This window comes from Ammospiza nelsoni, chromosome 13 (assembly GCF_027579445.1).
Source record: "Ammospiza nelsoni isolate bAmmNel1 chromosome 13, bAmmNel1.pri, whole genome shotgun sequence".
NCBI lineage: Eukaryota > Metazoa > Chordata > Aves > Passeriformes > Passerellidae > Ammospiza > Ammospiza nelsoni.
The window spans coordinates 15813954-15841914 of record NC_080645.1 but is presented as its reverse complement, the minus strand read 5'-3'; the positions used below and the strand labels follow the sequence as shown (position 1 = coordinate 15841914).

At 57.1% G+C, this 27961-nt stretch overlaps 4 protein-coding genes across 5 annotated transcripts; 2 read left to right on the top strand and 2 right to left on the bottom strand.

Moving 5' to 3' along the window:
• Positions 1–193: 193 nt before the first annotated feature.
• On the top strand, positions 194–6735 carry CCDC102A (coiled-coil domain containing 102A). The gene is made up of 9 exons (XM_059481510.1): positions 194–251; positions 1901–2487; positions 3527–3729; positions 3844–3952; positions 4193–4309; positions 4394–4603; positions 4844–5014; positions 5134–5237; positions 6225–6735. Exons 2-9 carry the CDS (start codon positions 1951–1953, stop codon positions 6349–6351), a joined length of 1578 nt encoding a protein of 525 aa, XP_059337493.1. The 5' UTR covers positions 194–251; positions 1901–1950; the 3' UTR covers positions 6352–6735.
• Positions 6736–7443: 708 nt separating this feature from the next.
• Positions 7444–11605, top strand: DOK4 (docking protein 4). 2 transcript variants are annotated; one of them, XM_059481409.1, is made up of 9 exons: positions 7444–7499; positions 8527–8734; positions 9599–9706; positions 9921–10035; positions 10131–10250; positions 10341–10530; positions 10820–10958; positions 11046–11169; positions 11262–11605. In XM_059481409.1, exons 2-9 carry the CDS (start codon positions 8669–8671, stop codon positions 11384–11386), a joined length of 987 nt encoding a protein of 328 aa, XP_059337392.1. In that variant the 5' UTR covers positions 7444–7499; positions 8527–8668; the 3' UTR covers positions 11387–11605. The 2 variants fall into 2 exon arrangements, with proteins under 2 accessions (XP_059337392.1, XP_059337393.1); XM_059481410.1 differs by lacking the exon at positions 9599–9706.
• A 2374-nt stretch (positions 11606–13979) lies between these two features.
• On the bottom strand, positions 13980–20534 carry POLR2C (RNA polymerase II subunit C). Its single transcript, XM_059481253.1, has 9 exons — positions 20395–20534; positions 20170–20219; positions 19853–19921; positions 19695–19747; positions 19441–19569; positions 18788–18839; positions 17494–17662; positions 15112–15186; positions 13980–14484 (listed from the first exon to the last, which is right to left on the bottom strand). Exons 1-9 carry the CDS (start codon positions 20478–20480, stop codon positions 14340–14342), a joined length of 828 nt encoding a protein of 275 aa, XP_059337236.1. The 5' UTR covers positions 20481–20534; the 3' UTR covers positions 13980–14339.
• Positions 20535–20576: 42 nt separating this feature from the next.
• COQ9 (coenzyme Q9) lies at positions 20577–27957 on the bottom strand. Its single transcript, XM_059481251.1, has 9 exons — positions 27890–27957; positions 27027–27198; positions 26349–26484; positions 25850–25992; positions 25500–25584; positions 24170–24274; positions 22357–22512; positions 21935–21988; positions 20577–20684 (listed from the first exon to the last, which is right to left on the bottom strand). The coding sequence occupies exons 1-9, from the start codon at positions 27948–27950 to the stop codon at positions 20649–20651; spliced, it is 948 nt and encodes a 315-aa protein (XP_059337234.1). The 5' UTR covers positions 27951–27957; the 3' UTR covers positions 20577–20648.
• Between the last annotated feature and the right edge of the window lie 4 nt (positions 27958–27961).

Here is a 27961-nt window from a genome sequence, read left to right as displayed (position 1 = left end):
AGCCCCCAGCCCCGGCACACCGGGCAGGGCTGCCCGCAGTCCCCGAGCGCCGGAGCCCCCGAGTGCGGCCGCCCCGCCCGTGCCACGGGGCAGGACACGCAGCGCGGCCCGGACCGGCCCCGGGCGCGGGCGGGGGGCGGGAGCGGCGCCGGGGGGAGGAGGAGGAGGGCGAGGAGGAGGAGGAGGAGGAGACTCGGCCGCAGCGCCCCGGCCCGCGCGGGCCGCCCGCACCGCCGCCGCCGCGCCGCCGGGTGAGCGACCGGGCCGGGCCGGGCCGAACCGGGCTGGGCTGGGCTGGGCTGGGCTGGGCTGGGCCGGGCCGAGCTGGCGGCGGCACCGGCGGCACCGGGAAACTTGCGAGAAACTTTGCTGGGGGAGGGGCCGTGCCGGGCCGAGCCGCGGCGGGGCGGGCGGGGCCGTGGCGAACCGGGCGGGACCGGGCCGGGCCGAGCCGTGCCTCCCGGGCGGAGCGGGGGGAATTCCGGCGGAGCGGAGGAATGCGGGGCTCCCGCCGCCCGGGCCGCGGCCGGTGAGTGACGGAGCCCGGCGCCAATGCGGAGGCGCGGGGGCGGCCCCGCCGGGAGCCCCGCCGGGAGGGGGCGCGATCCGCCCGTGCCGGTGACCCACGCAGCTGTTCCGGGGTGTCCGTGAGCCACGCGGGCTTCCCGAGGGTGTCCGTGCTCCACGCGTGCTTCCCGCGGGTGTCCCATGGGTGTTCGTGCTCCCCGTGGATGTTCAGGGCTGCCCTGGGTCCACTCGTGCCCCCCGTGAGTGCTGCACGGTTGCCGGTTCCCGGCATGCGTTCCGTGGGTTTTGCGTGGGTGCCCGGGCACCGTCTGTGCTCCCGTGGGCGCTGCTTGTGCCGGGTCCTGCCAACGCCTGGGATTCCTCCAGGAGCAGCACAGAGAGCACGGGCCTGGGCTTGCTGCTGAGTTTTGCTAAAACTTCACCATTTCTGCAGATATCACCAGAAAATTTAGCTCTTTCTCCCATGCAAATCCCACAACTGCTATCGGCCTCTGCTCCCGCTGCTCCAGCACCGGCTCTCCCAGCCCAGCCGGATTTGGTAGCAGGTCTGGGCTGCACCGTCCCAGGAACCTGCCGGGGCTGCGGGCAGCCGCGGCCGGACCCTGTACTTATCCCATTAGTGCGCGCAGCAGCCTCCCATTGAGGTTTCCTGGGGCGGTTTGCCTGCCCGGCCGCGCCGGGGGTGAGCTCCATGCCGGGATCTGAGCTCCAGGCCGGGATTTGAGCTCCATGCCGGGATGGGGACACCCAGCCCCGGCCCTTTGTTGCGGCATCATCGCAGAGCACATCCAGCTGCCTGAACACACGTCCTGCTGCCACGCCAATCCCGCAGCTCCGGGCTCTCCTTCCGGAGCTGTTCCTGCTTTGCTGGCGCCGGATCCGGGCTGTAACCCTCGCTGGAGCTGCTGGGGTGCAGCCGAGTACCCCAGCTCCAGCAGCAGGGATGGTTTGGGAGGCTCACAGATGATGATGATGTCATCAGATGACCTCATGCAGATGACATCATGCGAATGACATGTAGATGTCTTCCCTTCATTGTGGTGCGCTGGCAGAGGCGCTACAGAGCCAAGCTGAGACCAGATGCAGGTGGCTGTGGGCTGTGGGCTGTGGTCTTCATTGAGGACCTCACTGGTGGAGGATCCCCTCACTGGGGTTCTGGCTGGGGCTGACACTTGGCTGCCACCTGGGGACCTGGCTGGGGACATGGCCAGAGTCCTCGCTGGGGACCTGGCTGGGGACATGGCCGGAGTCCTCGCTGGGGACCTGGCTAGAGCTCATCCCAGGGATCTCATCACTCAGTGTGCCACTCCCAAAACCAGGGACCGTGCCACCCCTTCCCTCCAGCCCAGCTGACTCCCGGTGTCTCTTGCAGGTGCCCGGGAGCAGGACGGTGACGGCCATGCCCTAGGGGAGCCCCGAGCCATGAGCCAGAGCGGGGCTTCGCGCCTGGCGGGCTCCCCGCCGCTGCCGGGGGGCTCCCTGCTGGCCCTGCTGGCCCCCGAGCCCTCCCCGTCCCCCCCCAGCGGGACCCCCTCGCCCGGGCCCCCGCCGGCGCTGCTGGAAGGGGACTGGGAAGGGCGGGAGGAGCTGCGGCTGCGGGAGCTGGAGGAGGCGCGGGCGCGGGCGGCGCAGATGGAGAAGACGATGCGCTGGTGGTCGGACTGCACGGCCAACTGGCGCGAGAAGTGGAGCAAGGTGCGGGCCGAGCGCAACCGGGCCCGGGAGGAGGTGCGGCAGCTGCGGCACCGCCTGGAGGCGCTCACCAAGGAGCTGGCCAGCCTGCGCCGCGACCGCGACCGCGAGCGGCCCGACGAGCGCCCGCCGCCACCGCGGGCACCGGCACCGGCACCGGGACAGGGCAGCGCCGGCAGCCCGCCCGCCGACGGAGCAGAGGGGGACGCCGGCCCTGAGCAAGAGCCCGTGCGGGATGTGGGGGCTGAGGTGCCCCAAAAAGCCAAGGTGGGCATGTGGGGCTGACCCACGGGAACAAGGGAGCTCCTCATCCTTGTCTGTGCACCTCCAAACCACCCCCGCCTGTCCTGTAAAATGGGCAGTGTGGGGGGACTGCTCTTGGGGCAGAACTGGGAGGGACAGACCCCTCTCAGAGCAGTACAGGGTGGTCAGACCCCTCTTGGATTAGTATGGGGGATGTCAGACCCCTCCAAGCAGCACTTTGGGCTCAGACCCCTCTTGGAACAGCACTGGGGGGTATCAGACTCCTCAGAGCAATCATGAGGAGATCCAGAGCCATCACAGCCCCATGCAGTGAGATCACCTTGGCACTGGCACCAGTCCCTTTCCTGGGGCTTTCCCTTTGGAGGCACTCGGCAAAAATCACTGTGCCAGTACAGGGTTGGTGGCATTGGCAGTGCTGGTGGCATCTCCCAGCCACAGCTTGATTGCCAGGGTGTCCCTATGGGCTTCTGGCAGGGTTTTTGCTGAAGGAAGGAGAAGGAGGAGGAGGAAAGGGGGAGCCACACCAGAGCCACCTCAGGCATTATCCCAGCTGCTGCAGCCATCCCTCCTGTGCTGCTGTTAGCTCTGTCACAGCACAGAAGTCACTGCTCGGGGTGCCATGCTGTGACATGTCCACCTGACAGCACAGCTGCCAAGTGACAAATCTGAGATTAATGTGAGCATCCCCCACGGGCTCCACACTTGGTCCCCAGGGCCATCCTGTCCCCTGGAACCCCCTGCTGCTCATTTACTGTGTGCTCAGAGCTCCTGGTAAAAGGTCACTCATGTAGCAGTCCTGGGTGAGATTGGTGTCGTAAATTGGTTTTAATTTTTTTGATACCACATTTCCAGCATGGCAGGGAGCTGGCAGCAGAGTGTGGTGACCTGTGGGAGCTCCCCTGGGAGGGCAAGGGGACAGCCTTAGGGGATCCCTGGGGATGGAGGGAGATGTGCCCTTGGTTATGGGGTGAGGGCTGAGTGCTGTAGGGCTGGGGAGCCCTCTCACCCTGTCCCCTGTGCTGGGCCACCCACGGCGCCACAGGAGCTGGAGCTGATGGAAAACATCTTGCCGAGCAAGCAGGAGGAGAGCTGGGAGCAGCGGGGCCCCCGGGCCTCCTTCAGCCGCCAGGAGCGGAGCCGCCTGCTCTGGGAGGACGTCAGCGCCGCGGAGGAGGACGCCACCAAAGTCACCGCCCTGAAGCTCAGGCTGGACGAGTCCCAAAAAGTGCTGCTCAAGGAGAGGGAGTGAGTGCTTGGGGCATCGTCCTTGCAGGGTGCCAGCTGAGGCCAGCCTGGTCCCCGCTGGGGTGGCGCATCCTGTGGGTCCTGCAGGCTGTCACTGTCACTGCCTCTCCCCAGGGACAAGCTGGCGCTCAGCAAGAACATTGAGAAGCTGGAGGGCGAGCTCAGCCAGTGGAAGATCAAGTATGAGGAGCTCAACAAGAACAAGCAGGAGGTGATGAAGCAGGTGAGCGAGGTGTCTGGGGACAGAGCTGCTCCAGGGGGTGGCCTGTCCCTCACGGGGTGGCACATCCTGATGGACCTGGTGGCCCACAACCACTTCCCCAACTCCAGGCTGCTTGTTAAGGGATTTTCATTAGTGCTAGTGTTGCAGTGGGTCCATCTGCAGCTGGGTGGCTGTGTGTGGGCAGGGCTCAGATGGAAGGTGGGCGTTCACAGCCCCCTTTGGTGCCATGTCCCACCACAGCTCAACATCCTGAAGGAGATTCACCAGGACGAGCTGGGGCGCATCTCCGAGGACCTGGAGGACGAGCTGGGGGCTCGCTCCAGCATGGACAAGAAACTGGCTGAGCTGCGTGCAGAGGTGAGGCCAGACCCCAGCCTGGGGGACTGAGGGGGCAGAGAGGGGGATCCTGCTGCCCCCCAGCCACCCCCTGCCCTGTCCCAGATGGAGAGGCTGCAGGCAGAGAACGCGGCCGAGTGGGGCCGGCGGGAGCGGCTGGAGACCGAGAAGCTCAACCTGGAGCGGGAGAACAAGAAGCTGCGGGCACAGATCGAGGACCTGGAGGAGGTGCTGGCTCGCAAGCGGCGCCAGACAGCCAGTGCCCTGGACACTGACCTCAAAACCATCCAGGCTGAGCTCTTCGAGAAGAACAAGGTGCCACAGGGGAGGTGTTCCCCACCACCGCATCCCCGGGTGGCTGTTGTGGGGCTCAGCCTCCCCAAGGACTCCCTCAAGCCCAAATTTTGCCACCACCCTTCAAGGGATGGTGGTGACACCATCAGCTCCCAGGTCATGGGGTGGGACAATGGGAGAGACCCCTGGGGAGGGAGGAGGGGACACCCAGTGGTGGGGGTGGCTGTCCCATGCTCAGCCCCCTCCCCATGCCCCCCACAGGAGTTGGCTGACCTGAAGCACATCCACACCAAGCTGAAGAAGCAGTACCAGGAGAAGATGGCTGAGCTGGCCCACGCCAACCGCCGCGTGGAGCAGCACGAGGGAGAGGTGAAGAAGCTGCGCCTCAGGGTGGAGGAGCTGAAGAAGGAGCTGGCCCAGGCTGAGGATGAGGTGAGAAAGCTCACACTGGTGGAGGAGCTCAGGGAGCTGTTCTGCTCCCTACACAGCTGCTAACAGCACCATCCCACCCCATCCCACCCCACCCCATCCCATCCCATCCCACCCCACAGCTGGATGAGGCCCACAACCAGACGCGGAAGCTGCAGCGGTCGCTGGACGAGCAGACGGAGCAGAGCGAGAGCTTCCAGGTGCAGCTGGAGCACCTGCAGTCACGGTGAGCAGGGGCTGGGGGAGCCATGTGTGGACCAGCCAGGATGGGATGACGCTCTCCTTGCCACCATCCCTCAGCCAGCATCTGCCTGGTTGAACCCATGGCCAAGTGTCTGTGACATCCTCGGGAGGGGCACAGCCATCCTCTGAGCAGCCTTCACCCCACCTTGAGCTGGGTGGCATTCACCTCCCAGTTAAACCAGCACGAGGCTGCCCAGAGACCAGCACAGCCCAGTTTTATGCTGCTTAGGGTTGCACCCACTAGTACCCACGGCCAGGGCAGGCTGCTGGCATCCCACACCAGTTTGGGGAGGTGGGAGCTGAGGTTTCTTGCCCTTAAAACTTTTCCCAGCCCTGCTTTGCCTCTCCAGCAGTAAAGAGCTAAAATGGCCGTGGGATCGATGCCGTGGCTCCAGGAGGCGCTGGGGGGGTGTTTATAATCATCCTTTATTTTATTGGGACATCTGCATTAAATCATGGAAGCATAATGGAGGATTCATCGCCCCCCACCCCCACCCCAGACTCCCTGTGCGATCAACCCTAAATAATTCATGCTTTCCAGTAAAGTGTGGTGGACTGGTTGGATCTCACTGGATCCTTGGCCTTCGGATTTCAGATTTGATTCATAAAATTTCCTGGATGAATTTTCACACAAGGGCAAGTAAAGAGCTAAAACCACCACAGGGCAAGCAAAGAGCTAAAACCACCACAGGTTCCTGGGGATGGGGACTCATGGGGTTTTTGAGGGTTCCTCAGTTTAGGGGGATGACACCTCCCTTCTCTGCAGTCCTGTCTGGCTCTGTGCTGCCCAGCACAGGGATGCCCATCTATGGAGAGGTTTAGCCTGTGCCCCATCCACAGCTCCCAGTTCCAGGCTGCCCTGAGCTCAGAGCTCAGTGAGGGCAGCAGGGAGGGATCTCTGGGGTGCAGCCACGCTGTCGGGGGTGCAGGGGGATGCAGGCTGCCCCCAGCCCAGCAGCTGTTTTGGCAGGCTGCGGCGCCAGCAGAGCGCCCCGCTGTTCGGCAAGATGCGCAGCGCCCGCTTCGGCCCCGACGACGCCGGCGACGGCACCAGCGACCCCGACGAAGATGAGGACCTGCAGATCCAGGTGCCCTAGAGCCCAGGGCGGTGCCACCACCGCAGGACGTGCCACATCAGTCCCCTGCCTTCAGGTGTGTCGCCACAGGGCCCAGCTGTGCGGTGATCCTTGTATAGATGGGGAAACTGAGGCACGGAGCGGTGCGGAGGAATTTGCCCAGGGGTGCTCCAGAACCCACTGCCTCTTGGACAGTACTGGGTGGCCCTTCAGCCATGGCATCTCCCGGGACACTGGTGTGGCCACCAAAGCCAGCATCACCGAGCAGCCCAGGAGGAGGAGGCGCAGGCCAAGAGAGGCACCAAGCTTGGCAGCCACAAACTGCCCACTTCTTTTTATATATATTATATATATATGTATGTATTTGTATATGATTTTTTATTATAAATACAGAGCCCAGATGGGCCCAGGCTCTGGTGGTGGTGTGAGCTGCCGATCTATTCCCACACAGGAGCGAGGATGGGAGGGGACACATCAGGGAGATGGGTCTGGATGTCACCCACTGGCATTGCTGTCCCCATGGCTGGATTCCAGCCCAGTGTGGGGTAAAGCCTGTCCCTGTGCCTGTGCAGTGAAAGATGCTCACCCAGAGGTGCAGAGCTGCTCACCTGAGGCTGCTGCTCACCCCAGCACAGCCCCTTCAGCCCAGCCCCCCAGCACAGGGCCTTGGGGGCTTTGGAGGCGCTCAGACACAACCTTATTAAAAATTAATATTTCGGTGAGCTAATCCCCTCGCTCTGCCTTTTAATTGATTGGCTAAAAGCGCAGCTCTTTGCTGCTCATGTGGTTTTTTTTTAATGCCCTTTTATTTCCAGCGATTATTCATATTTTTACAGCCCAACAAGTGGGGCCGCGGGGGTGGGGGTGCCTGGGGGCAGCTTTAGTGAATGCCTGGCACCGGTTTGGGGGCGCGGAGCGGGGCTGCGGTGACACCTGAGCCGAGGGACGGACCCGAGGCTGCTGCCGCCGCCCGGCAGCCGCTGCGGGCTGTTCCCTCCAAAGCCCGATGATGGAATTTTCTTTCCAGGGCGGCCGGTTGTGGCTCTGGTTGGGCAGCCCGGGGGTGGAGGGAGGGGACCGGGGCGGGGCGGGGGCCGGGGCGGGGCCGGGCGGGGCCGAGCGGCTCCGGGGCTCGCGGGACGCGGAGGCTCCGCTCGCACCGGGAGCCGGTAAGGCGGCGGGAGCGGCGGGGAGCGGGGACACCGGACGGGGCTGGACCGAGGTTTGGGCTGACAAGCGTCGGGGCAAACGGGCGGGAGGTGACAACGCCCGGAGGGATGTCCCGGTGGGAGAGCGGGGGTGATGGGTGATGGGGCCGGGGGTGCCCGGTGTGGGGGTGACAGGTGGCAGGTGACAGGTGGGGGGCAGGGGGCAGGAGGTGCCCCCCAGCAGCTCTGGGTTCCCTGGGGTGTTGGTGTGCGCGGGTGGTGATGGCCATGGGGAATGGAGGAATGGGGAATGGGGGATGTTCCCCCACAGGAACGCGGCCACTCTCGGACAGCCGCGGTCCCCAAGGCGCTGTCCCAGCCCGATCCCCCCGCTGGGCTTTGGGGACCCGGGTGTCGCTGCCATGGGGGAGCATCCCCGGGGATGGCCCTGCTCTGTCTCCTGGGTTACTGCCTCCGCTGGGACTGCTCCACCTGGCAGAGGAACCTGGTCCCCACCTGGTGCCGCCGGCGGGGGCTGGGGGAGCTGCAGGGACCGGGCTGAGCTCACGGGAGGGCTGGACAGAGGCTCGGTGACACCGGGGGGCGAGGTTGGGAGCCGGGGTCCCTCTGTCCCCCCCCCGTGCCGGCCGAAACAGCCCCAAGCAGAGCCGGCCTGGCCGCTCCCACCGAGCCCAGCCCGTGCCAGGGGCCGGGGCCGTGTTCCTGCCCAGCCGAGCAGCCTGGGAGGAAGGAGGGGAGTGCGAGGTGATGGAGACCGGCGGGCGAGCTGTGGTGCGGGGTCCCCTCGGACACATGTTGGAGCTGGCGGCAGGGGACTGACCGCGGGTCTGTGCCACCCTTGCTCCGCCGTGCTGGCAGGGGTTAACACCGGACTGTTCCACTCGGATGGTTCAGGCAGAGAAGGGAGGAGGAAGAGGAGGAGGAGGAGGAGGAGGAGGGGAAGGAGGAGGAGGAGGAGGACGACAAGGAGGAGGGGGAGGAGGACGAGGAAGATGTCACCCGTCGATCTGTCATTTCTCTTTTCCAGCCAGCATGGGGGACGCTGCTAGCACCAAGCTGGGCCGGTGGTGAGACAGGAGGGGTAGGGAGGAAGAGGATGGAGAGGGGGGGGCGAAGGTGAAGGCAGCCCCCCCCTCCCAAAATATCCCCTACCCTATCGAGCCATCGCCATGGCGACGAATTTTAACGACATCATCAAGCAGGGCTATGTGAGGATGAAGAGCAAGAAGCTGGGGGTGAGTGGGGATCTTGGAGAATGGGGAGATGTGGGGGTAACACCCATGGATTTGGGGTGCTGGTTTCCCAATGAGGTGACGTGGCCAGGTCCCTCTTGTGGCTCCCTGTGCCCCTGTTTTGGGGTTGAATGAGCAGCTTTTGGGGGTTGTGGTGGCAGAGCAGTGGGGGATGGCAGGGACGGGCCACTTGTTGGTACCCAAATCACCCAGCAGCCCCAGGGGTCCAGCATCTGCACCGGCCGAATCCTGCACCGAGCAACACCCGTTCACCTGTCCCAGGTCACCCAGGGATTGGGGGATGCCTGTGACCCTTCCCTTCCCCCGTGCCTCAGTTTCCCTGCACACACAGTTTGGCATGGGGGATGCCTCGCACCGGGAGGGGTTGGAGCTGCTGGGTGCAAATTCGGGTGGTGTGGGGGTGCAGCACCCACAGGTGGGGGGTCAGGGGTTTGGTCGCCCATCTCCGTGGTTTGGAGCCGCAGCCACGAGCATGCTGGGTAATTTCATGCTAATTAGGGAGAACAAAGAGGGAGCGGGATCCAGGGGAGGGGGACATGCCTGGGGACGGTGGCCCCACCACCCTCAGAGGCAGGGGATGCAGGAGAGGGGACGGGGAAATGCCAGAACAGCGGTCCCCTTGGGAGCTTTGTCTGTGCTCATTAATTAAGCTCTGTAATTAGCACTGGCGGGGGGTGGGGGCAGATGATGGCAGCCCCGGCACAGCCCTATGCCCAGCATCCCCTCCTGTCCCCAGGCCAGCAGGGTCAGCAGGAGCAGGCGCGGGGCCTGGGGATGGGGACAGGGGCTGTGGTGGGGACAGGGAGCCCCTGTGGCACCGAGCAGCCGCCGCTCTCTGTCCGGCAGATCTACCGGCGCTGCTGGCTGGTTTTCCGCAAATCCTCCAGCAAAGGGCCCCAGCGCCTGGAGAAATACCCGGATGAGAAGTCAGCGTGTCTGCGGGGGTGCCCCAAGGTGAGGGGGTGCGCTGGAGGGGTCATGGGGGGCTGCCGCTGCTCGGGGAGCCGTGCCAGAACAGCTCCTGCCTTGCCGGGGCTCGCTGGGTGCCTGTCACCCCATGCTCCGGAGGGGATGCAGCTGGGTCCGGGTGCTGCAGTGTCGGAACAGGGCCTGGGAGCAGCACCTGGGGTCTGGAGCAGCCCTCGGTGACCCCCCAGCTCCTCTGCAGGTCACCGAGATCAGCAATGTCAAGTGCATCACGCGTCTGCCCAAGGAGACCAAGAGACAGGCGGTGGCCATCGTTTTTAGCGACGACTCCGCCCGGACCTTCACCTGCGACTCAGGTGCGGGGCAGCGCCCGGGGGAGCCGGGCCGAGGGTGCTGGGTGGGGCACCCGGCGTGGCCAGGGTCGCCCAGGGGCTGCCGTGGTGCCTTGCAGAGCTGGAGGCGGAGGAGTGGTACAAGACGCTGTCGGTGGAGTGCCTGGGCGCCCGCCTGAACGACATCAGCCTGGGGGAGCCCGACCTGCTGGCGCCCGGTGTGCAGTGCGAGCAGACGGGTGAGCGCGGCGGGGAGTGCTCGCCCGGGGCTCCGCCTCGCTGCACCCCCCGCTGATTATTTTTCTTTTCTTTTTTTTTCCCCTTTCCAGACCGGTTCAACGTGTTCCTCCTCCCCTGCCCCAACCTGGACGTTTATGGCGAGTGCAAGCTGCAGATCACCCACGAAAACATCTACCTCTGGGACACGCACAACCCCCGGGTGAAGCTGCTCTCCTGGCCCCTCTGCTCCCTGCGCCGCTACGGCCGCGACGCCACCCGCTTCACCTTCGAGGCTGGACGGTGAGGTGGCATCCTTGCCAGGACAGGATCACAGCTCTGTGCCCTCCTCCAGCTGGGTGGGCAGGCAGTGGCACTGCTGGCATCACCGCAGGGGTGATGGCCATGGCTGTGCAGTGTGCCCATGGCAGGCAGGGCTTGCAGCTGGTTCTGGTCCCAGATCGGCACCATGAAGGGGACCTGGCATAGCTCTAACACTATGGGAAGCTGCCCCGGCTGTCGCCTGGGTGGGTTTTGTTCATCATGCCTTGGCTTGAAGACCTTGGTGACATCCTGTGCCCTGTCCCCACAGGATGTGTGATGCAGGAGAAGGTCTCTACACCTTCCAGACGCAGGAGGGTGAGCAGATCTACCAGCGCGTGCACAGCGCCACGTTGGCCATCGCTGAGCAGCACAAGAGGGTCCTGCTGGAGATGGAGAAGAATGTCAGGGTGAGCTCCAGCTCATGCTGAGGGGGGACACAGCTGGGGGAGATTCTGGGGGCCCTGTGTCACCCTTCTGCCCCTCATCCACTGCAGCTGCTGAACAAGGGCACTGAGCACTTCTCCTACCCCTGCACGCCCACGACCATGCTGCCCCGCAGCGCCTACTGGCACCACATCACCGGCTCCCAGAACATGGCCGAGTCCTCCAGCTATGCTGGTGAGTGTCCCCACCCCACACCGAGGAGATGCTGCTCCTCCAGCCCCAGAGCTTTCCCCACCAGGTGAGCACAGCCTCTGTTTTGTCCCCAGGGGAGGCGTATGCAGGCGCCCAGGCCAGCTCGGACACCGACCTCCTCAACAGGTTCATCTTGCTGAAGCCAAAGTCCTCCAAAAGTGACAAGCCTGAAGACAGGGAGCCCACATCGTCCCCATGAGCTGGTGTGGGGGGACTGTGGCAGGGGTCCCCTTTTTCTTCTCCAAGGGGTGGTGAGGACGCAGGCAGTGACCCCTCAGAATCCCCAGGAGCCCGAGCTGGGGCAGCTCAGTGCCAAGGCCTTGGGAAGCAGGCACTGGCTCACGCCCTGGGCTGGCGTTAGTGGAGGTGATGGCTGGCTCAGCCTCAACTGACTTCAAATATATATTGAATACCTGTATTGTAAGAGATATTTCCTTCTCACATGAATGCAAATGTGGTGGCTGCTGAAGAGCCCTTGGGCAGATGCCCAGAGGTTTTTGACTCTTAGGGATCCAACTGGGAGGTGAAGAGAGGTGGGGCGGGGGGGTCAAGAAATTTGGAGTTTCTGCGTGGAGCATCACTCTGCCATGGCCATGGAGCAGCGTCGGAGGATGCAGCTGTGCCAGGCTGATGGTGCAGGGTCCCACCCCTCCATGAAGAGCAGGGTGCTTCTGAGGACACCCTGCCATCCCTGAGCTGATTTTTGCACTTCTTCAAGCTATTTAAATGCTCGCTGTAGAATTGATATGTCTCAGGAGAAACTGGTTTTCCTTCCAGGCGGGTTGGTTGGGGTGAGCAGCCAGGCAGAGCCAAGCTCCCTGGCTTCTCCCACCCCACACCCCTCACTCCTCCCACAGCTGTGTCCCCCTGCCATGCCCCTGGTTTATCTGCTGGTGGGCAACCATGGGACTGGTTTTGGCCAGTAGCATCTGTCTCTCAAGGGGCAGCTTTGTGGATATGAGAAGCCCAAGGGCAGAGAAACCCATGCTGATGGGGAGAGAGCCACATTCCTCTGTGCATTCCCACAGCCCTCACTTCCTCCTCACCCACTGGGGGTGGAACTGGGCTTTATGTGCTGAACTTAAAAAGCAATTGATTTTTTCTAGTTCTCCTATTTATTGACCTCCTTTAGAAGGGCTATCTTTTTATTGCCGTGCAAACCTTGGTGTTTCTTTGGAGTCTTCTTTCCGTCTGGGTTGGATGCTTGGTGGTTTTTATTTCTGCCCTTTAAAGCTCCAGGTCCATGTGTTGGGCACAGGGAGTGTTGTGATGTGGGAATCTGTGGTCTGTAAATACTGTGTTTCAGGGTGGTGTAGCTTGTGGCAGAGGGGACATGGGGACAGGGAAAGGCTGCTCCTCACAGCATGGCTGTGCACAGAGGGGCTCTGGACCCCAGCACTGCCCAGCAGTGTGTCCTCCCTGGGGTGAGAGGTGGAACTTGCCCTCTTTTCCTGGCTACACACCTCATCTGGAAAAGATTTAACATTTATTACCAAAAACGTTTGGGTATTCTGTTTTTTAAGGAGTTGCTCAATGAATAAACAACCCTTATCCACATCCACCCTTCCTGTTTGTCTGTTCCATCCAAGCGCGCTTGGGAAGCGCGAGTGGGAGTTGTGCCTGCCAGAGAGAAAAATGCTGATGGGGGAGATTTCCTGAGGTTCCTGGCAGCATGCGTGGCTCAGGGCTTTGTTCTGCCTCCAGCTATGGCCAAGACATTTCAAGTGAAGCCCTAAAACCACTGGGATAGGAAGAAAAGGGTAAAGGGAGTTGCCACTCTCCATCAAACAACCTTGGGTGGGACAGGATGCAGCATCCCCCTGTCACCCTGACCTCCAGCTGCCTGGGGATGTGCCAGGCCAGTGGTGGCTCCAAGTCCCCAGGTGAAGGAGTTTCAAGGCACACCATCTCCCAGCTCTCCCAGAGCTGTGCCAGGTAAGCTATCCATGCCATGACTGCCTGGCAGCACTGGCCTCAAGGTCAGACAGCCATGCCAGCCAGCACAGTGATCCCTCCAGGGATGGGGACATAGAGCCATGCTGCAGCCAGCTCTGCCATGGCAAGGAAATGGAAGCAGCAGCCTGGCTGCACCAGCTTTTGCCTGGAGGGGAAGGCAATGCTGGCATGGGCTGCTCTCCCCAGATCAGGGTGACCCTAGCACCACCCCCTGAACCATCCCCATCCATACCAGGATGAGCACGGGGACACACAGACCTTCCCCTCTCTCTCCAGAAAGTGTCACCAAGCTGATCCCAAGTCATGCTGGGCAGTGATGGAGGGGAAGAGGAGGGGTGACAAAGGCCATTGCTTTCAGCCACTGCCAGGGGGGTCAGGGCATGGGACCTGCACAAAACTCCAGCCCAGCAGACACTGGGGGCTGTGGGCACAAAGAAAGGTATCAGCCAGGGGCCATTACTGACAGCCCATGTGCCACCCAGCTCCTCAGAAAAGGGTTCTACAGCACAGGGGTGGAGTCTGTTCCAGAGGATTCTGTAAGTACAGCTCTGCCTGCCTGGCCCAGCTGGGCTCCCCTGCAGTGCTGCCTTCTGCAGCTCTCGCCCACCCCAGCCTCAAACATGTGCTTTACACACAGCCCTGGATCAATGAGCCACGGGCTGCCTGCAGGAGGGTGCTGCTCTCCTCAGGAGATAATGTCACAAGCAGCAATCAGCATCAGCGAGCAATGCTCCCTCCAAAGCACATCTCATTAAGTTAATGTCTATTGGAGGGAAGTAAATGATGTGACATCTCCTCCAGCAGCTTTGAATGAGCTTCCAGGGATGACAGAAAAATTTGGGGGTAAGGCTTTATTCAGCACAGTAAAGAATGGACATGTAAATAAGGTAGGGTTGTGTAACAAAGGTACACGCCTCCCAATCCCAAACACCACGTGGCCAAAATCCAACACCAGAACCAAAACTCCAGGATCATTTGGAGACAAAGCCTGTCCCAGCTAAGATGCTCACTAATTCCCTTCGTGTTTTACCCTACACATCACAATGGCTTTTCCTGGGAAGGAGGGCCAGGGAAGAGGTGCCACCAACCAAGTGCTGGGCCAGGAATGGCAGAGGGAGATGCTGGGGAGGTAAAAGCCTCTCCCAGATCTCAGCCAGGCATCACTCGCAGCTCAGTACTCTATAGCCAGGGCCACCTCAGTTGATAGTGAGGACATCACTCTGGATCTCGTGGCTCAGCTGTGTCTGGAGGTCACTCAGTTTCTTCTTGAGGCCAGACAGGGCAGACAGGACGATGGTCTCGGGGCGCAGGGAGCCGCAGGACTCCACGTTGTAATAGAACCTGAGGTTATAAGGCAGGGGTTATGTCACCACCACCTCTGCAAGGAGGTGCAAACCCAGACTGCACATCATTCCAGCCCATCCACACCCACAGCAGGGAGATCTGCCTGCAATCCCAACCATCATCATCATCATTCACCTCCCAAGCAGGCAACAGCCAGTGCTGCCCCTCTAGAACCCTCACACCAACACTCACAACCTCAGAGGCTGGAAGAGCACTTCTGAGACTGATTTCTGTTCAGCACTGAGACCTGTGAGCCAGCAGCCCCCAGCCAGGGACTGAGGCTGGCTGAGGTGCTTTTGCAGTGCAAATAACACCAGCAATCAGAGCATGAGACACACATAGGTGAATGAACACCTTCAGCCAGGGTATTTCCCCCACAGGCCTCACACCTCACTGAGCAACATGAACTCAGGAGAACTGTCTAGGATCTCCCAGAGGGGAAAACCTGCCACATCCAGCTATATCACCACTTAACAGCAACTCCTGCCCTGCTTTTCAGGGAATGTCAGCTCCCTGGGCTGGCAATTTCAGCACAGTGTAGGCACTCTTTATTAACGAGAGCCCATGAGATGCACCCAGCCAGTCACCCCCTCTCCCAGCTGCAGCACTGCATTCAGCTCCCACCTCTCTGGCTTCCCATTGGGGTCGTAGGGTGCCTGAGCATCCTCATCATCGATCTCCGAGTACTCACTCTTGGGCCTGCAATCAGAGAGCAGGAGAGGTTACACAGAGATTACACAGATCCCTGCTCCAGCCTGGCCCCACACACAGACAGGGAGAGCAGGAGAGGTTACACAGAGCCTGCTCCAGCCTGGCCCCACACACACACAGAGCAAGAGAGGTTACACAGAGGTTACACAGAGCCCTACTCCAGCCTGGCCCCACACACACACAGAGCAAGAGAGGTTACACAGAGGTTACACAGAGCCTGCTCCAGCCTGGCCCCACACACACACAGGGAGAGCAGGAGAGGTTACACAGAGCCCCTGCCTGGCCCCACACACAGAGCCCAGGCACTCAGTGAGTGAGCACTGGGGCTCACGTGCAGCACACAACAGGGTGGTCATCAAACATCAAGTCACAGAGAAAAGCTCAGTCACACATTGTGTTTTCTGGCTCCTCATTAACACCCCAGAGTCAGCCAGCAGCACTGGAAGAAGGGGATCAGCCCTGCTCTGCCCACACTCAGCAAGCTGTGGCTCCATCCACCAACACTGGTACAATCTGGCAGGTGCTTACAGTTCAGGGATATTAATTCCTGAAGGGACTGTGTTTATGGAGCCTGGATGCTTTTATGGAGTAATGGACCTTGAGTTATCTTTTCTTTCTACTTCCCACTGGGCCAGGAAAGCACTGGAGTACTCCAGCACTCAAGTCTGTGAGGAACAGCTGGCTTGGAGCCAGCAGGAAAAAAATCTCCTGTACAACAGACACCACCTGCATCAGTGAGCTCCATCCTATGTCCTGCACCTCCCCTCCTCTACCAAAACCACTGCAATTCCTGTGCATCAGTTACACAAACACATCTCTCCACCTGCTGCATCCCTTGGTTTATACAGCACCACATCAGAGAGACTGTGTGGAACCACTTAATCCATGTAAGAAAACCCAAAGCCTTGAGCTGTCTGAGAAGCCAGCACAGAAAATCCTGTACCCACCAAGGTCTCCTGCTGGCCTTCCTCTGCCCCAGCAATGCCCAGGAACACTGATCCCAGCAGCTGTAATCAGCTGCCTGAAATAAAACTATTTCTCAAACAAACCCTCTGCCTGTACAAGCCACTGAGATAGATGAAGTGTTAATGAAGGGGGGATTTCTTGTCACTTGCAGCACCATCCATGACCAAAACAGTGCAGAGATTTCCATGACCCTGGCAGCTGTTTGGAGAGTCCAGCTGCATGCCAGTGCTCTGCCAACAGCCTCAAAAAGCAACTAGCATGAAAAACTAAACCAAAAATCATAGCTGGCCTTGGACAGCAGAAGGCTTTGGCTCTGTATTGTCTTCACAGGGAGTCAGATGAACTTGAAAAGACAGACATATCATCAAGAACTGGCAGCTCCAATACCAATAATCTTTTGGGATTTTTCCAACTTTTACATAGATTTTGCCTAGCACTTCTCAAAAATTGTTTCCTGGTGCCCTGTCTGTGGTATGCCACACCAGGTTTGTGAGCCTGCCACTGACCAATGTTTACAGCAGCACATCCACCACCCTGCCCAGTCCCTGCTCTCAGCCTGCCCTGCCCAAAGCACCTGGCTCCTCACTATGCTGCTGGCTCCAGAGTGCTCAGCGACAGGATGTCACTTAGTGACAGTGATCACTGCTAGGTGATCACTGGGATACTCAGCCAGGAGCAGCTCAGGTGAGCAGCATTCATGAAAAGTCATGCTGGATAAAGTCCTCACCCAGGCCAAAGCAGGGCAGCAGCTTTCCAAAAGTAAAATCATGTCACTTTTGGATGCGAAGCTGTGTGCAACCTGTGTAGAATGGTATTTCAGAGGAGAGGAAAGGGCCAGAGAGGGAAACCCTGCAAGAGCTCAGGCTCCAAAAGTGAGGAGATGTGTGGGTTAAATCACAGCCATACTGGGCTTCCTCAAGCCAGGCTGAAAAATCAGTCTTGCAACCCAACCTTCTACTCTTTACTCTCATAGCAACTTCTTTCATCTCACATGGATCTGCTCCTTCCTCAGACCTTACTCTGACCTACAGAACATTTGCACAGGCAAGGAAAAAAATCAACAAGAAGTGATGAAAAAGGGCATGAAAGTGAGGCAAACCAGCAGTGATGGTACATGAGGGAGGACAAAGATGACCACAAACCATTCCACCTTGTGTGCAGCTGCCAAGTGACTGACTTTGCTAGCCAACCCCAGGAGCAGACTCTGCACAAGGGGACATGGCAGGCACGCTCCCCATCGCTTACTGAGCCAAATTACAGGGCTGAAATGTAAGGTGTAGCCTGCTGGAAAACCCTTGCCAGGTGCTGCAGACAGACAGCAGGACATACCACTCCTCTGGCTTGGGGTACACGGTGTGCCTGAGCGCGTTGTCGGGGTCGTACTCGAAGGCCACTCCGGCCGTGGGGTTCCACTTGGCGTGCTCCTTGCCAAAGCCCTTCTTGGCGTAGGCGCGCAGCCGCAGCTCCTGCCCCTTGCGCAGCTTCACGATCAGGATGTCTGCAGGGCACACAGAGGGGACAGCAGTGGGTGAGCACACCCTGCAAAGGCAGATTGCTGCTGGAAGATGTCACCAGGATCCAGGTTTAGCTTGGATTCTTAGCGGGGTGTGACCGTGTTCACAGGGGCCCGAGGATGAGGGAAGAGATGAGGATCTGACTCCATGTTTCAGAAGGCTTGATTTATTATTTTATGATATATATTATATTAGAACTTTACTAAAAGAATAGAAAAAAGGATTTCATCAGAAGAATAGAAAAAGAAGAAATTATAGCAAAGGCTTGTATATATATATATTCTCTGTCTGAGCCAGTTCACTGTGATTAGCCATTAATTAGAAACAATCAACATGAGACCAATCACAGATCCTCCTGTTGCATTCCACAGCAGCAGATAACCATTGTTTACATTTTGTTCCTGAGGCCTCTCAGCTTCTCAGGAGAAAAAATCCTAAGGAAAGGATTTTTCATAAAAGATGTCTGTGACAGCAGGGCTCAGCTGTGTCCCCAGAAGAGCTAAGGAAAAAGGAGCTGCACAGGCCCCCAAGGAACAGCCAACAACACAGCATTTCACCTCCTTGCTGTCTCTGAGTTCTCACAAGGAGAGACAGAAGCACCCTCTTCAGTTCTGGGACAATCTGAGTGGCATTAAGACAAAATGCTACCCCACTTGTGCAGTGACACCAGCAGCTCAGAAGTGTCATATTTACAGCTGCCTTACAGTTGCACAGTAGTAAAGGAAGGATGAGCTCAAAGAACCTGAGAGAAAAGGGAATTTCCTATAGTAGGAGTCCTAGTAAAATATCTGTATTTTATATTGAATATCTGTATAAAGGCCTTGCCCTGATAAGCCCTGGATGTTCTTGATGGGCTGCAGTTGTAGCTAGTGAAGATAACTGTGATAAAAGGGGGTGGGCTTGGCCAGTCATACAGTGCTTGGAAAGAGCCCTGACTAAGAAGCAGCAACAAGCAGAAGAAGTTGGTGCTGTGAGGAACTGCCCCTGAGAAATATTGCCAAGACTTTAGAAATATGATTGTGACCGTATGGGACTTTAGAAATATGAAATACAACAAGATAACAACAATTTCCTGCTACAGTTCCTATTGCCAGTGACCCAGCACTCACCATCCTGCTCCACATAGTCATTGGGGTCGTTGTCTCTACTTCGAGATGTCACCTGCAGCAGCCAAACAAGACCAAGCAAATTAGGGGCAAGATCAGCTTGGATGAGTGCTCCAGCACAGCACAGCTGCTTGGCTCCTAAAGCCACTCCCACAGCTGCTACAGATGACACACAGCACTCAGAGCACCTCAGCCGAAGGCAAGTAACAGACAGCAGGCTCCAGCTGGGCTTTACCCAGGCACACACTGTCACCAGGCAGCAGGTGACATCTGGATCCACCTCAACAGTGTACTAGAACTAGACCTTATCATTCTCTAAAACTCCCTGAAAGGTGGCTGTGCTCAGGTGGGGTTGGGCTCCTTCTCCAGCCAGCACTGACAGAACAAGAGGGCAGTCTCAAACTGCATCAAGGGAAATACAGGTTGGATATTAGGAAAAGTTTTTCATGGAAAGTGTGATCAAGTTCTGGAATGGCCTGCCTGGGGAGGTGGTGGAGGCACCATCCCTGGATGGTGCCACCTCACTCGGTGCCAGGGTTCAGTTGAGGGGTTGGGGCTGGGTTGGACTCGGTGATCCTGAAGGTCTCTTCCAACCCTGTCATTCTGTAAATGCTGTGAATCCTGCGAGGTCTGTGAGTGCAGGAGGTGGCACTGACCGGGATGACGCGGGGGTTGTTGGAGATGAGGTCCCGGGATGTCACGTGCCGGGTCTGGTCCTCGTTGCAGCGAACGTCCAGCGTGAACTCCACGGAGCACTCGGGGCAGAACTCATCACACGTGCAGTCCTGGCACACACACACAAACACACACACACACTCGGGTTCTTTATGCACAAACTGACAGAGCTTCCCTTCAGACCAAACACCCACCACCCTCAAAATGACTCCCCACAGCATTTTTTGTGACTCACTCTGGAATATTGCATCTTATCCACAATGTCGTCGCTGGTGAGCGGGATGAGACCTGGGAGAAGCAGGAAATCAGAGGAATGTCTGATAGACCACAAGAGCCCCTAACCCTGATTTTGCCTGCAACACACCTTCATCTTCCTCCCCACCCAGTACTCACCCAGCCTGTGCGCAATGAACTCATCGTGGAGCACGGAGGAGTTGGCATCGATCTGGACCCAGTCAATGGCTGCAGAGAACAGAAAGTCACAAACTAAGGAATACTCATGTGGGGAAAACAAGCTTGTGAGTGCACAGAAAACATTCCAGAGACTGCAGAGACACTGGGGCAGCATCTGCAGGGCACAGCAATGGCTGAACACGAGTAAGGAGAGCCAAAAGCAGAGAGGAGGAGTGGGGAACATGAAAGGAAAGTGGCAGGAGCTACGCGGAGGGCAGCCCAAGGCACTGCGACCACAGGCAAGCGAAAGGCCTCACCTATGATGGGGACTTCTGCGATGAACACCCTTCGAATGGAATTCGCCACCCTGAGGGAGGGAAACACCCGTGTTGGGCATGAGGGAGCGTGAGGCTGCAGGCCCGCACAGACCGGGCCGAGGCCGCGGCGGGGCTTTGCCTCACAGACCCTGCCCGGCCGCCCCGGGGCCTCCCGCGGCCGCTTCACCCCCGGGCCGCCCGCCCCGGCCCCGCGGCGGTGCTCACGCCAGGTCCGTGTTCTCGATGATGAACTTGACGTTCTCGTCCGTGAGCTCGGTGATGCGCACGGTGGGCTGGTTGGCGTACGGCATGGCTGCCCCGCTCCCGCCGCCCGCAGCGCCCGCCCGGTCCCGCCCCGCCCCGCCCCGCTCCCCCGGCCCCGGTGCGCCCGCAATAAGAGTCCGTGCCAGGCTGAGTACGACTTTATTGGTGCCGGGGAAGGGCCGGGCGCGGCCGCTCCGGTGCTCGCCGCCGCCGCCTCACCGGCGCTGGTTCAGCCCCGCCAGGTTCTTGATCTGTGGGCACAGGGAGAACGAGGTTTAGTGCTCCTGTCCCGGGCGGGTACCGAGGGGAGGCCGGTGTGCTACGAGCAGAGATGCGGGGCCGAGAGGGATCTCTGTGGTTTGGGGATGGACAAGAACCAAACTCCGGCCGCCCCTCGCACCGGAGCCTGCCCTCCCGGTCAGCAGGTTTGGGTTTATTTCTGTGGCCCCACAGACCTCGGCAGTGAATTTTTGCTTTTGGGGCTTAATTTGGCTCATCCATTTTGCAGAGAGCTGCAGAGCTCAGCACTCCTGTACACCTCCTCGGGACCCCCTGCACCCGTGGGAGGTCCGGAATGCGCTCCCCTGTCAGGAATGTACTGGGATGATTCTGCCCTAAAGCCGCCTGACCACGGCCCACCCCCTTCAGGATGCACCCAGGTTTATCTGGGCACTGCATCTGCTGCAGGGACAGAGGGAGACATCCCAGACCCGGGGGCACCGTGTGGATGTAAAACAGAGCCCGGGGCTTCTCTAGGGGAGGATCCTCTTGGCACACGCAGGTATGAGAGAGGAGAGAGCCTGAGAGACACCAAATCCCACCACAACTGCAGGGGAAAGGAGGTGGGAGAAATTCTTGACAAGTGCTTCATCAGTTACAATGTCTAAATTATGTTCCAGCCTACTTGTCCCATAACAAGAAAATCACTTTGCTACTAAATAAAACGGGAGTTGTCCAAAAATAGAATCACAGCGAGGCCCTGAAGGCCTTCGGAAGCCACTCTTGGGTACACAGAAGGTTATTTTGTATCCCAGAAGAAGTGCAGTTCCCTGACAGAAAGCAGTCCAGGACACTACCAAGAAGTGGAGGAATTCTTGGAAGGACACTGGAGTCCAATGAGAGAGCTTGAGGAAGTCACCATGCTGTGGCTCAGGGACTGGGGCCACTGAGCCTCTGTCAAGATTTCCAGCACAGAGCCTGGCACAGGGAGAGATCTTGTGACAAGCAATGGAGAACAGCTGTATTTATTCTGATCACCTGTCTCTCATCCCTAAAGCTCATCCTGCAGCTTCAGACTTAATTTCCTTATGCTCTATTCAAGTGCTTCCACCACAAAACAGTGAGCTAACCTCAGACTACCAAGGAAATCACCCTTAAATAAATCTAAGTTATGAAAGATGACAGTTTTTCCATGTTGTCCTCTAGATTTGGGAGGAAAACACCTGCTGACATTCAGGAGCAATTCTGCTCTCACAGCCCTGCAGGTTCCAGCATTACTTACAGTAACTGCAGCTCCCATCAGGCCCTGGACAACAGCTTCTCCAGTGGATTGTACCTGGGAGACACAAGGAGAACACAACATTTTGCTTCCTGCAGTTGCACCCGTGGCCCCCAAACACAGAGGGAATGCACAACAAGCATGTGTCTGCCACAGAAAGGTGCTGACAGCACTGCAGACAAGTGACAGCCACAGACAGGGACATGGAAGGGGTTTCCTGGGATGTCTCCTAACCACTGGGACAGTCTGACAAAGAGGGCACCTCCATGTCAATTTATTAAAAACCACAAAATCATTTATTGATTTGGAACTGACAGCAACAAGGGGGTGTCTCAGCAGATGGGCACGATGGAAAAGCCAGCTGTGCCTGCAGGTATCCTTGTGGAGGAGGGATGTGCTGCACGCACACCTGTCCCCAGGCTTACCTGGGTGGCTGTATTGCTCATGGCCATGGCATCAGCCACTCTGTTCTCCAGGAAGCGCCAGGTGTCCTCGAAGCCAGGGGACGAGTCCTGCATCATGACCAGCTCCGTGGTGTTGTAGATGGCAGTGAGCACTGCCCGCCGGGTGTACCAGTTAAACTGCAGGGCATGGGAGGGAGAGAGAGACAGAGCTGTGACCTGAGTGCTCATCCAGGGTCACACAACTGCCAAGAGAGACAGAGCTGTGACCTGAGTGCACATCCAGGGTCACAGAACTGCCAGGAACACCCCACACCCACAGCATGTCCCTCCCTCTTGGATTTCCTGAGCCCCTGTAATTGGGAGGAATGATGAATCTGACTCCATGTTCTCAGAAGGCTTTTATTATTTTATTATCTGCATTATATTAAAGAATACTATACTAAATAATAGAGAAAGGATACAGACAGAAGGCTGTATCTAATTAGTATCTAAAAGATACTAAATTAGTATGTAAAAGAAACTAATGAAAACTCATGACTCTCTCTTCAGAGTCCAACACAGCTTGGCCCTGATTGGTGATTAACTCAAAACAATTCACATTAAACCAATGACACCCCCAGCTGTTGGATAAACAATCTCCAAACCACTTTCCAAAGCAGCAAAACACAGGAGAAGTGAATGAGATAATATTGTTTTTCTTCTCTGAGGCTTCTCAGCTTCCCAGGAGAGAAATCGCGGGCAAGGGGGTTTTTCCAGAAAATATGACAGTGACACCTCCCCTATAGAGGAATTTGCCATTTGCAGCTGGATCTCTCAGGGCCTCAGACAAAACTCTTTCTGTTCTCTTCCTGCTCCTAAAATCCCACCTGAAGGGGTCTCTGAGGCATGAGAATTCTCTGCCTGGCTCCTGGTGTTGGGAAGAGGGATCTGCTGTCAGTGACTTTAAACCCCATTACTGGGAAGAGGGAGCAGGCTCAGCTTTCCTGGAAAACTCATGCAGCCAGTCAGGAGGTGCAAACAAAACACAACTTTAGAAACTCCTAATCCCTGCATCAGTGAGACTTTAGGAACAGCTCAGTGCAGACACTGGCTCCAACATGTTGATTTGACTTGCATAACACATAAGGGACTTTCAGTTCCTGAAGCAATTGTGTTCTTTCAGTTGCCTTCTGGTTTATTCCTTTAATTTTTCTGCTGCCTTATTTATTTTTCACTTCAGTAGCTTCTCTTTTATACACAGATAAAAGAAGCTTATTAAAGTAGTCTGTTAAAATGGTTCATTTAGCTTTTTCCATCTCACCCTACATCTATAAGAATTAAAGTAATTTATTAATTGCCATAATTAAGGTTATAATTTTCTTTTATTTCCTGCCAGAAAGATGAAAGCTTTAATAAGCTACTGGTATTTTTAGGTAGGTTCTTTAAAGGTTTTCAAGTCAAGTCTGTAAATGCTATTGCTAGTAGAAGAGAGCTGTTGGACAGACCCACTGCTCACTCACTGAAAACTGGATCAACTTCTCAGTCTCAAAATCTCAACAACTTTGTCTGTGTCTTCAAAAAGGAAAAGATAAGAGCACTTAAGAGCCTAGGGAAGCAGGTCCTTTTAATTTGCACTAATCCCATTGGCAGTAATTTGCATTCAGCCTCAGTGGCTCTTAAGTCTCTTTAGAAATTAGATGTTGTTTATAAGGACCCTTGGGTGCCTCTGAAATGCTTTCTTCACTCAACAAATGGGCCATGTGCAGAGGGACTCAGCCCCACTCCTGTCTGAACCCATGACTTTGCCAAAGTGCTGAGGGGTAGAAGCAGCTTGTCCCAAAGCACAAGGACTCACATCTGTGGACTGGTCCCCAGCATAGTGCCAGATATCATCAATCATGCTGGTGAGGAGGCTGAGGCTGGAAGGGATGTTACGTGGGAGCAGCAGGACACTCAGGGCCTGCAAAGGAAACAAAGAAATGGGAGCCAAAGAGAGAAGGATGTAACACCAAAGGAGACCAACACTGCTCTGCCCTGTTATCTTTCCCCTGTTGCTGCTGACTGAGCCTGTCACTTGTCACTCCAGCTCCCAGTGACAAGTCCTCCCAGCTCTCTGCAGTCTTTCCAAGCAGCAGGATGTGCAGGGAGCACACAGTGTGGCTCAGCAGGGTGTGCAGGGAGCACACAGTGTGGCTCAGTAAGTGGCACAGTAAGTTCAGGCCTCAGCCTGTACTGGCCCAGAAGATCCCTCCCTGCTCAGTTCAAACATCCCTGTGCTGTCTCTCCTGAGCTGCCTCTGTGGCATGGAAACATCAGAGCCTGAGCTGACTCACACTGTGCTGTGCCCCTGTGGGCAGGGAGTCACATCTCTCATTTCTCTGAATTTGACTTTGAACTCAGAGCTGCAACCAAGGGCAGAGCAGCGCCAGCCATAATGGCCCTGCTGGGATCCTGCAGCCTTTGAATGCAATCACACAGTGCCAGGAGAGACACAAACCACCCACATCCTTCACAGGGCAAATTATGCTAATCTGAAAGAACATGAAGCCTGTACTCTCTCTCTGTGCATGGGGTGTAGGATTCAGCTGCCCAGAGGCCAGCAGTGGCTCTGCACAGAGGCTGACCTCACAGCAATCTTTGCAGGCCAAGATTAGGAACTCTCTGCTTGTCACTGTAGCCACAATTCAGTCTGTGAGAAGAATGGCTTGGGAGTTAAACCTGAATTTAGAAGCATGGAGCCCTCTCAGGTCAGCTCTACCCTCAGGCTGCCAGGGGTCTGTCAGTCACACTGCAAGGACAGCTCCCTGCAGCAAAGCAGTTCTGCATTCCCAGGTGTGAGGTGATCCCAGTGCAGCCACAGCAATGCTGCACAGAGCCTGACTCACAGTGACCCTGCAAGCAGGACTGAGCAGAGACACAGCAATCAATCCCCTGGGGATGCCAGATGGGTGGAGGGAACAACAGAGAGCTCTGCCATTCCAGAACTGCCAGAAACAGTTGCTCTAAGGTCACCTTTAACTGCCTCCTTCAAGGCTGCTCTCCTCCTGAAGGCTACTAATCATCTGAAAGCAGCCAGGGCTTCATTTACTACCCTGAACTAATCTGGTGGGGAGACTGTGTTGAAAGTCACAGGGTGTTTAAAGTATACACACACAAAAGAGACAATGCTGATATTACTTTTATACCTGGGGCCATTTCTCAATATATGGAATCAGCATCCTCAGTCTGGCTTCCACAGCATCTCTCAGGAATTCATCTATAGGCTTCTTCCTGAGTAAGGAAAAAAAAATTAGAAAGAATATCCAAGTTAAACTCAATTCTGATCTTGAAAGATCAATCTCCACCTGGCTGAGCAATAGATAAAGAAAGTATTGCACATCCTTCATGCCTTTGGTCCTAGTCTGTATCTGGGAAGATGATTTTATTTGGGTAAATTATACTTTTAATCTCAAGTATCTGTGTTCCAGGTGGCCTCTCTGTCTACCCAGCTCCCAAAATCTGCAAAGGAAGACATTTGTTCACAGCCAGTACTCACTCTGCTTCACCCAGCTGCACTAGTTTCTGCTCCTTCTTCAGCAGCTCGGACAATTTGGTGTTGCAGTCAGACACAAAGTGCAGGATCAGTTCACTGCCATCGCTGTGAAACAGCCCTGCTGCAGCAACAGAGAGGCCCAGGGTCTGGAGGGAAGAAGAGAGAAGCACAGACCAGGTCAGACACTGCTAAGCAGGATCCAGCTAGCAAAAAGTTGTATTTATTTTGTGAAAGACATTATGTGAATTTAAACAAAGCAACACTGCATTAAAAAGTACTTCCTAGACATGTTCTCTCTTTAGGATTCACTACTGTACGTTGTGTCTCAGTCTGACTCTGAAGGGGTTACCCTGTAGCAGCTGGGTTTCACTCCTGCCCAGTAGCGTTTGCTGACTAGGGTGCATCGCCCAAGAGTATGTGGGGGAAGCATGCAGGCCTGGCTGTCCCTGCACTTCAGCTCCATCCAGTTTTCAACTGGGTTGTTGCTTCTCTCCCCACATACCTTGGCTCCCTCTGCAATGGCCTCTGCAGTCCAGCCATGCTCAGGCACAAACTCCAGCGCCGCTGTGAGGATTCGATGCTGCAGCTGCTCCTCGCTCTCATAGTCCTCAGACTGCTGGCCGCCCTGGCCAGTGTAACTATGAGAAGGTATTGTTACAGTGAGGGAGTGTCGCCACCAACCACAGAACCTGGGCTCTGCCACTCACGCCCTCACACCAGGCACATTTTAGGACCTGCTTAGTATCAATCTGGCCTCCTCCAGTAAAATCCTTCCCTGTCCAGAAAAATGATTCTTAACGAATCTTTGCTGAGAGAGAAGAGGGAAATAAGGGAAGGAGGGCTCAGTGGAGATGGAGACCAATCAGCCCCACATTCCCCTCCTTTACAGAAAGCTAAACTATAACCTTTTCCAACATGGGCTTTATACTATGGGCATATAGACAATATATGGTCCCTGGTTTTTTAGATTCACACGAAAATCCAGAAACAAAGACCTGCAAGCCCCATACTGTTTCTATGGTGGAATTTGTACAGTCACAGCAAACCAGCTCTCCAGCTGCTGCAGTCTGGTGCTCCTTAACTCTGGATCTTGTCTTCCATTTTCAAATGTGAGGTTCAGGAAAGCAAAAGCCCTCCGACCCCTCTTGGTGGGACAGTGCTAGAAGGAGTTGTGAGTTACCTGGGGTGAGGGCCCTGAGGTTTCTCTTCAGGCTGGTGCCCAGCTGGAGGTGAATCAAAGTGCTGCTGGGAGGAGGATGCCCATGGCTCCTTCTTGTGCTCATCGGAGGCTGCCCTGAGCGCGGCGGAGGCCTGGAGAGCCCGGAGGGGTGGGTACTGCTGGCACCTGACCACTGCAAGGAAAAACAAGAGTCAGCATCTCCTTCCCACACCGGGAAAATCAAGGTGGAGAGAACTGTGGTGAATGCAGCTGAAAAGAACACAAATTCAGAGTGTCTATTTTTACGCTTCTGTTAAGCGCCGCTCTCAGCTGAGCTCATGTCTATGTGAATAAAGCAAAAATGTTTTGTGAGGGAAAGTGCAGTGCAAATGGCAGATATTGCAAGTTGTTTCCCAATCTCGGACTGGAAACCAGGCAGCCAACATGCCCTCTCCCCATTTTGGTCCCTGATTAAGGAGTTGGGAGGAAGGTGCTTAACTCCGAGCAGGAGATATAAGGCAAGTCCGACTCGGGAGCCGAAGAGCCCTGACACACACCACACGCTAATCACTAAGTGATTACTCAATGACACTCTGGGAGAACTTTTAATTTAGCTGCTGGTTTTTAGATTTGGGGTTTATTTTAAATAAATTTGGTTTCACGGCCCACGCGCCTAACGAAAACCACCACGGCCCAACCCCTCATTCAAACCCACCGGCTTGGGGCCCGCCCCGCTTCCCTCACACCCCCCGTGCCCTTCACCTCACCTTGCCCCGCCCCGATCGCCGGAGGCGCGCACGGGGACGCGCACGGGAGCGCGCTCCCCCCTCCCCCTCCCTTCCCTCCCCGCCCCGCGTCCCGGGCGCGCCCCCCCCGCCCCTCACCCGCGCGCCGTGCCCGCCACAGCCGCCAGCCCGCGCGCCGCAGCCCGCCCGCCGCCGCCATCTTGGAAGCGG

Bases quoted from the DNA above. Each gene is read 5' to 3' on its own strand.
- CCDC102A (XM_059481510.1), top strand. From the start codon at position 1,951: ATGAGCCAGAGCGGGGCTTCGCGCCTGGCGGGCTCCCCGCCGCTGCCG. The intron at 2,488-3,526 runs GTGGGCATGTGG...ACGGCGCCACAG, and splicing joins AGGTGCCCCAAAAAGCCAAG to GAGCTGGAGCTGATGGAAAA. The intron at 5,015-5,133 runs GTGAGAAAGCTC...CCCACCCCACAG, and splicing joins TGGCCCAGGCTGAGGATGAG to CTGGATGAGGCCCACAACCA.
- DOK4 (XM_059481409.1), top strand. From the start codon at position 8,669: ATGGCGACGAATTTTAACGACATCATCAAGCAGGGCTATGTGAGGATG. The intron at 10,959-11,045 runs GTGAGCTCCAGC...CATCCACTGCAG, and splicing joins AGATGGAGAAGAATGTCAGG to CTGCTGAACAAGGGCACTGA. The intron at 11,170-11,261 runs GTGAGTGTCCCC...TTTTGTCCCCAG, and splicing joins CGAGTCCTCCAGCTATGCTG to GGGAGGCGTATGCAGGCGCC.
- POLR2C (XM_059481253.1), bottom strand. From the start codon at position 20,480: ATGCCGTACGCCAACCAGCCCACCGTGCGCATCACCGAGCTCACGGAC. The intron at 19,570-19,694 runs GTGAGTCACAAA...TGTGTGTGCCAG, and splicing joins ATAAGATGCAATATTCCAGA to GACTGCACGTGTGATGAGTT. The intron at 17,663-18,787 runs GTGAGTGCTGGG...TGTGCCCTGCAG, and splicing joins TGACTATGTGGAGCAGGATG to ACATCCTGATCGTGAAGCTG.
- COQ9 (XM_059481251.1), bottom strand. From the start codon at position 27,950: ATGGCGGCGGCGGGCGGGCTGCGGCGCGCGGGCTGGCGGCTGTGGCGG. The intron at 26,485-27,026 runs GTAACTCACAAC...ACCTTCTCATAG, and splicing joins CCTCAGGGCCCTCACCCCAG to TTACACTGGCCAGGGCGGCC. The intron at 21,989-22,356 runs GTAAGCCTGGGG...TGTGTCTCCCAG, and splicing joins TGAGCAATACAGCCACCCAG to GTACAATCCACTGGAGAAGC.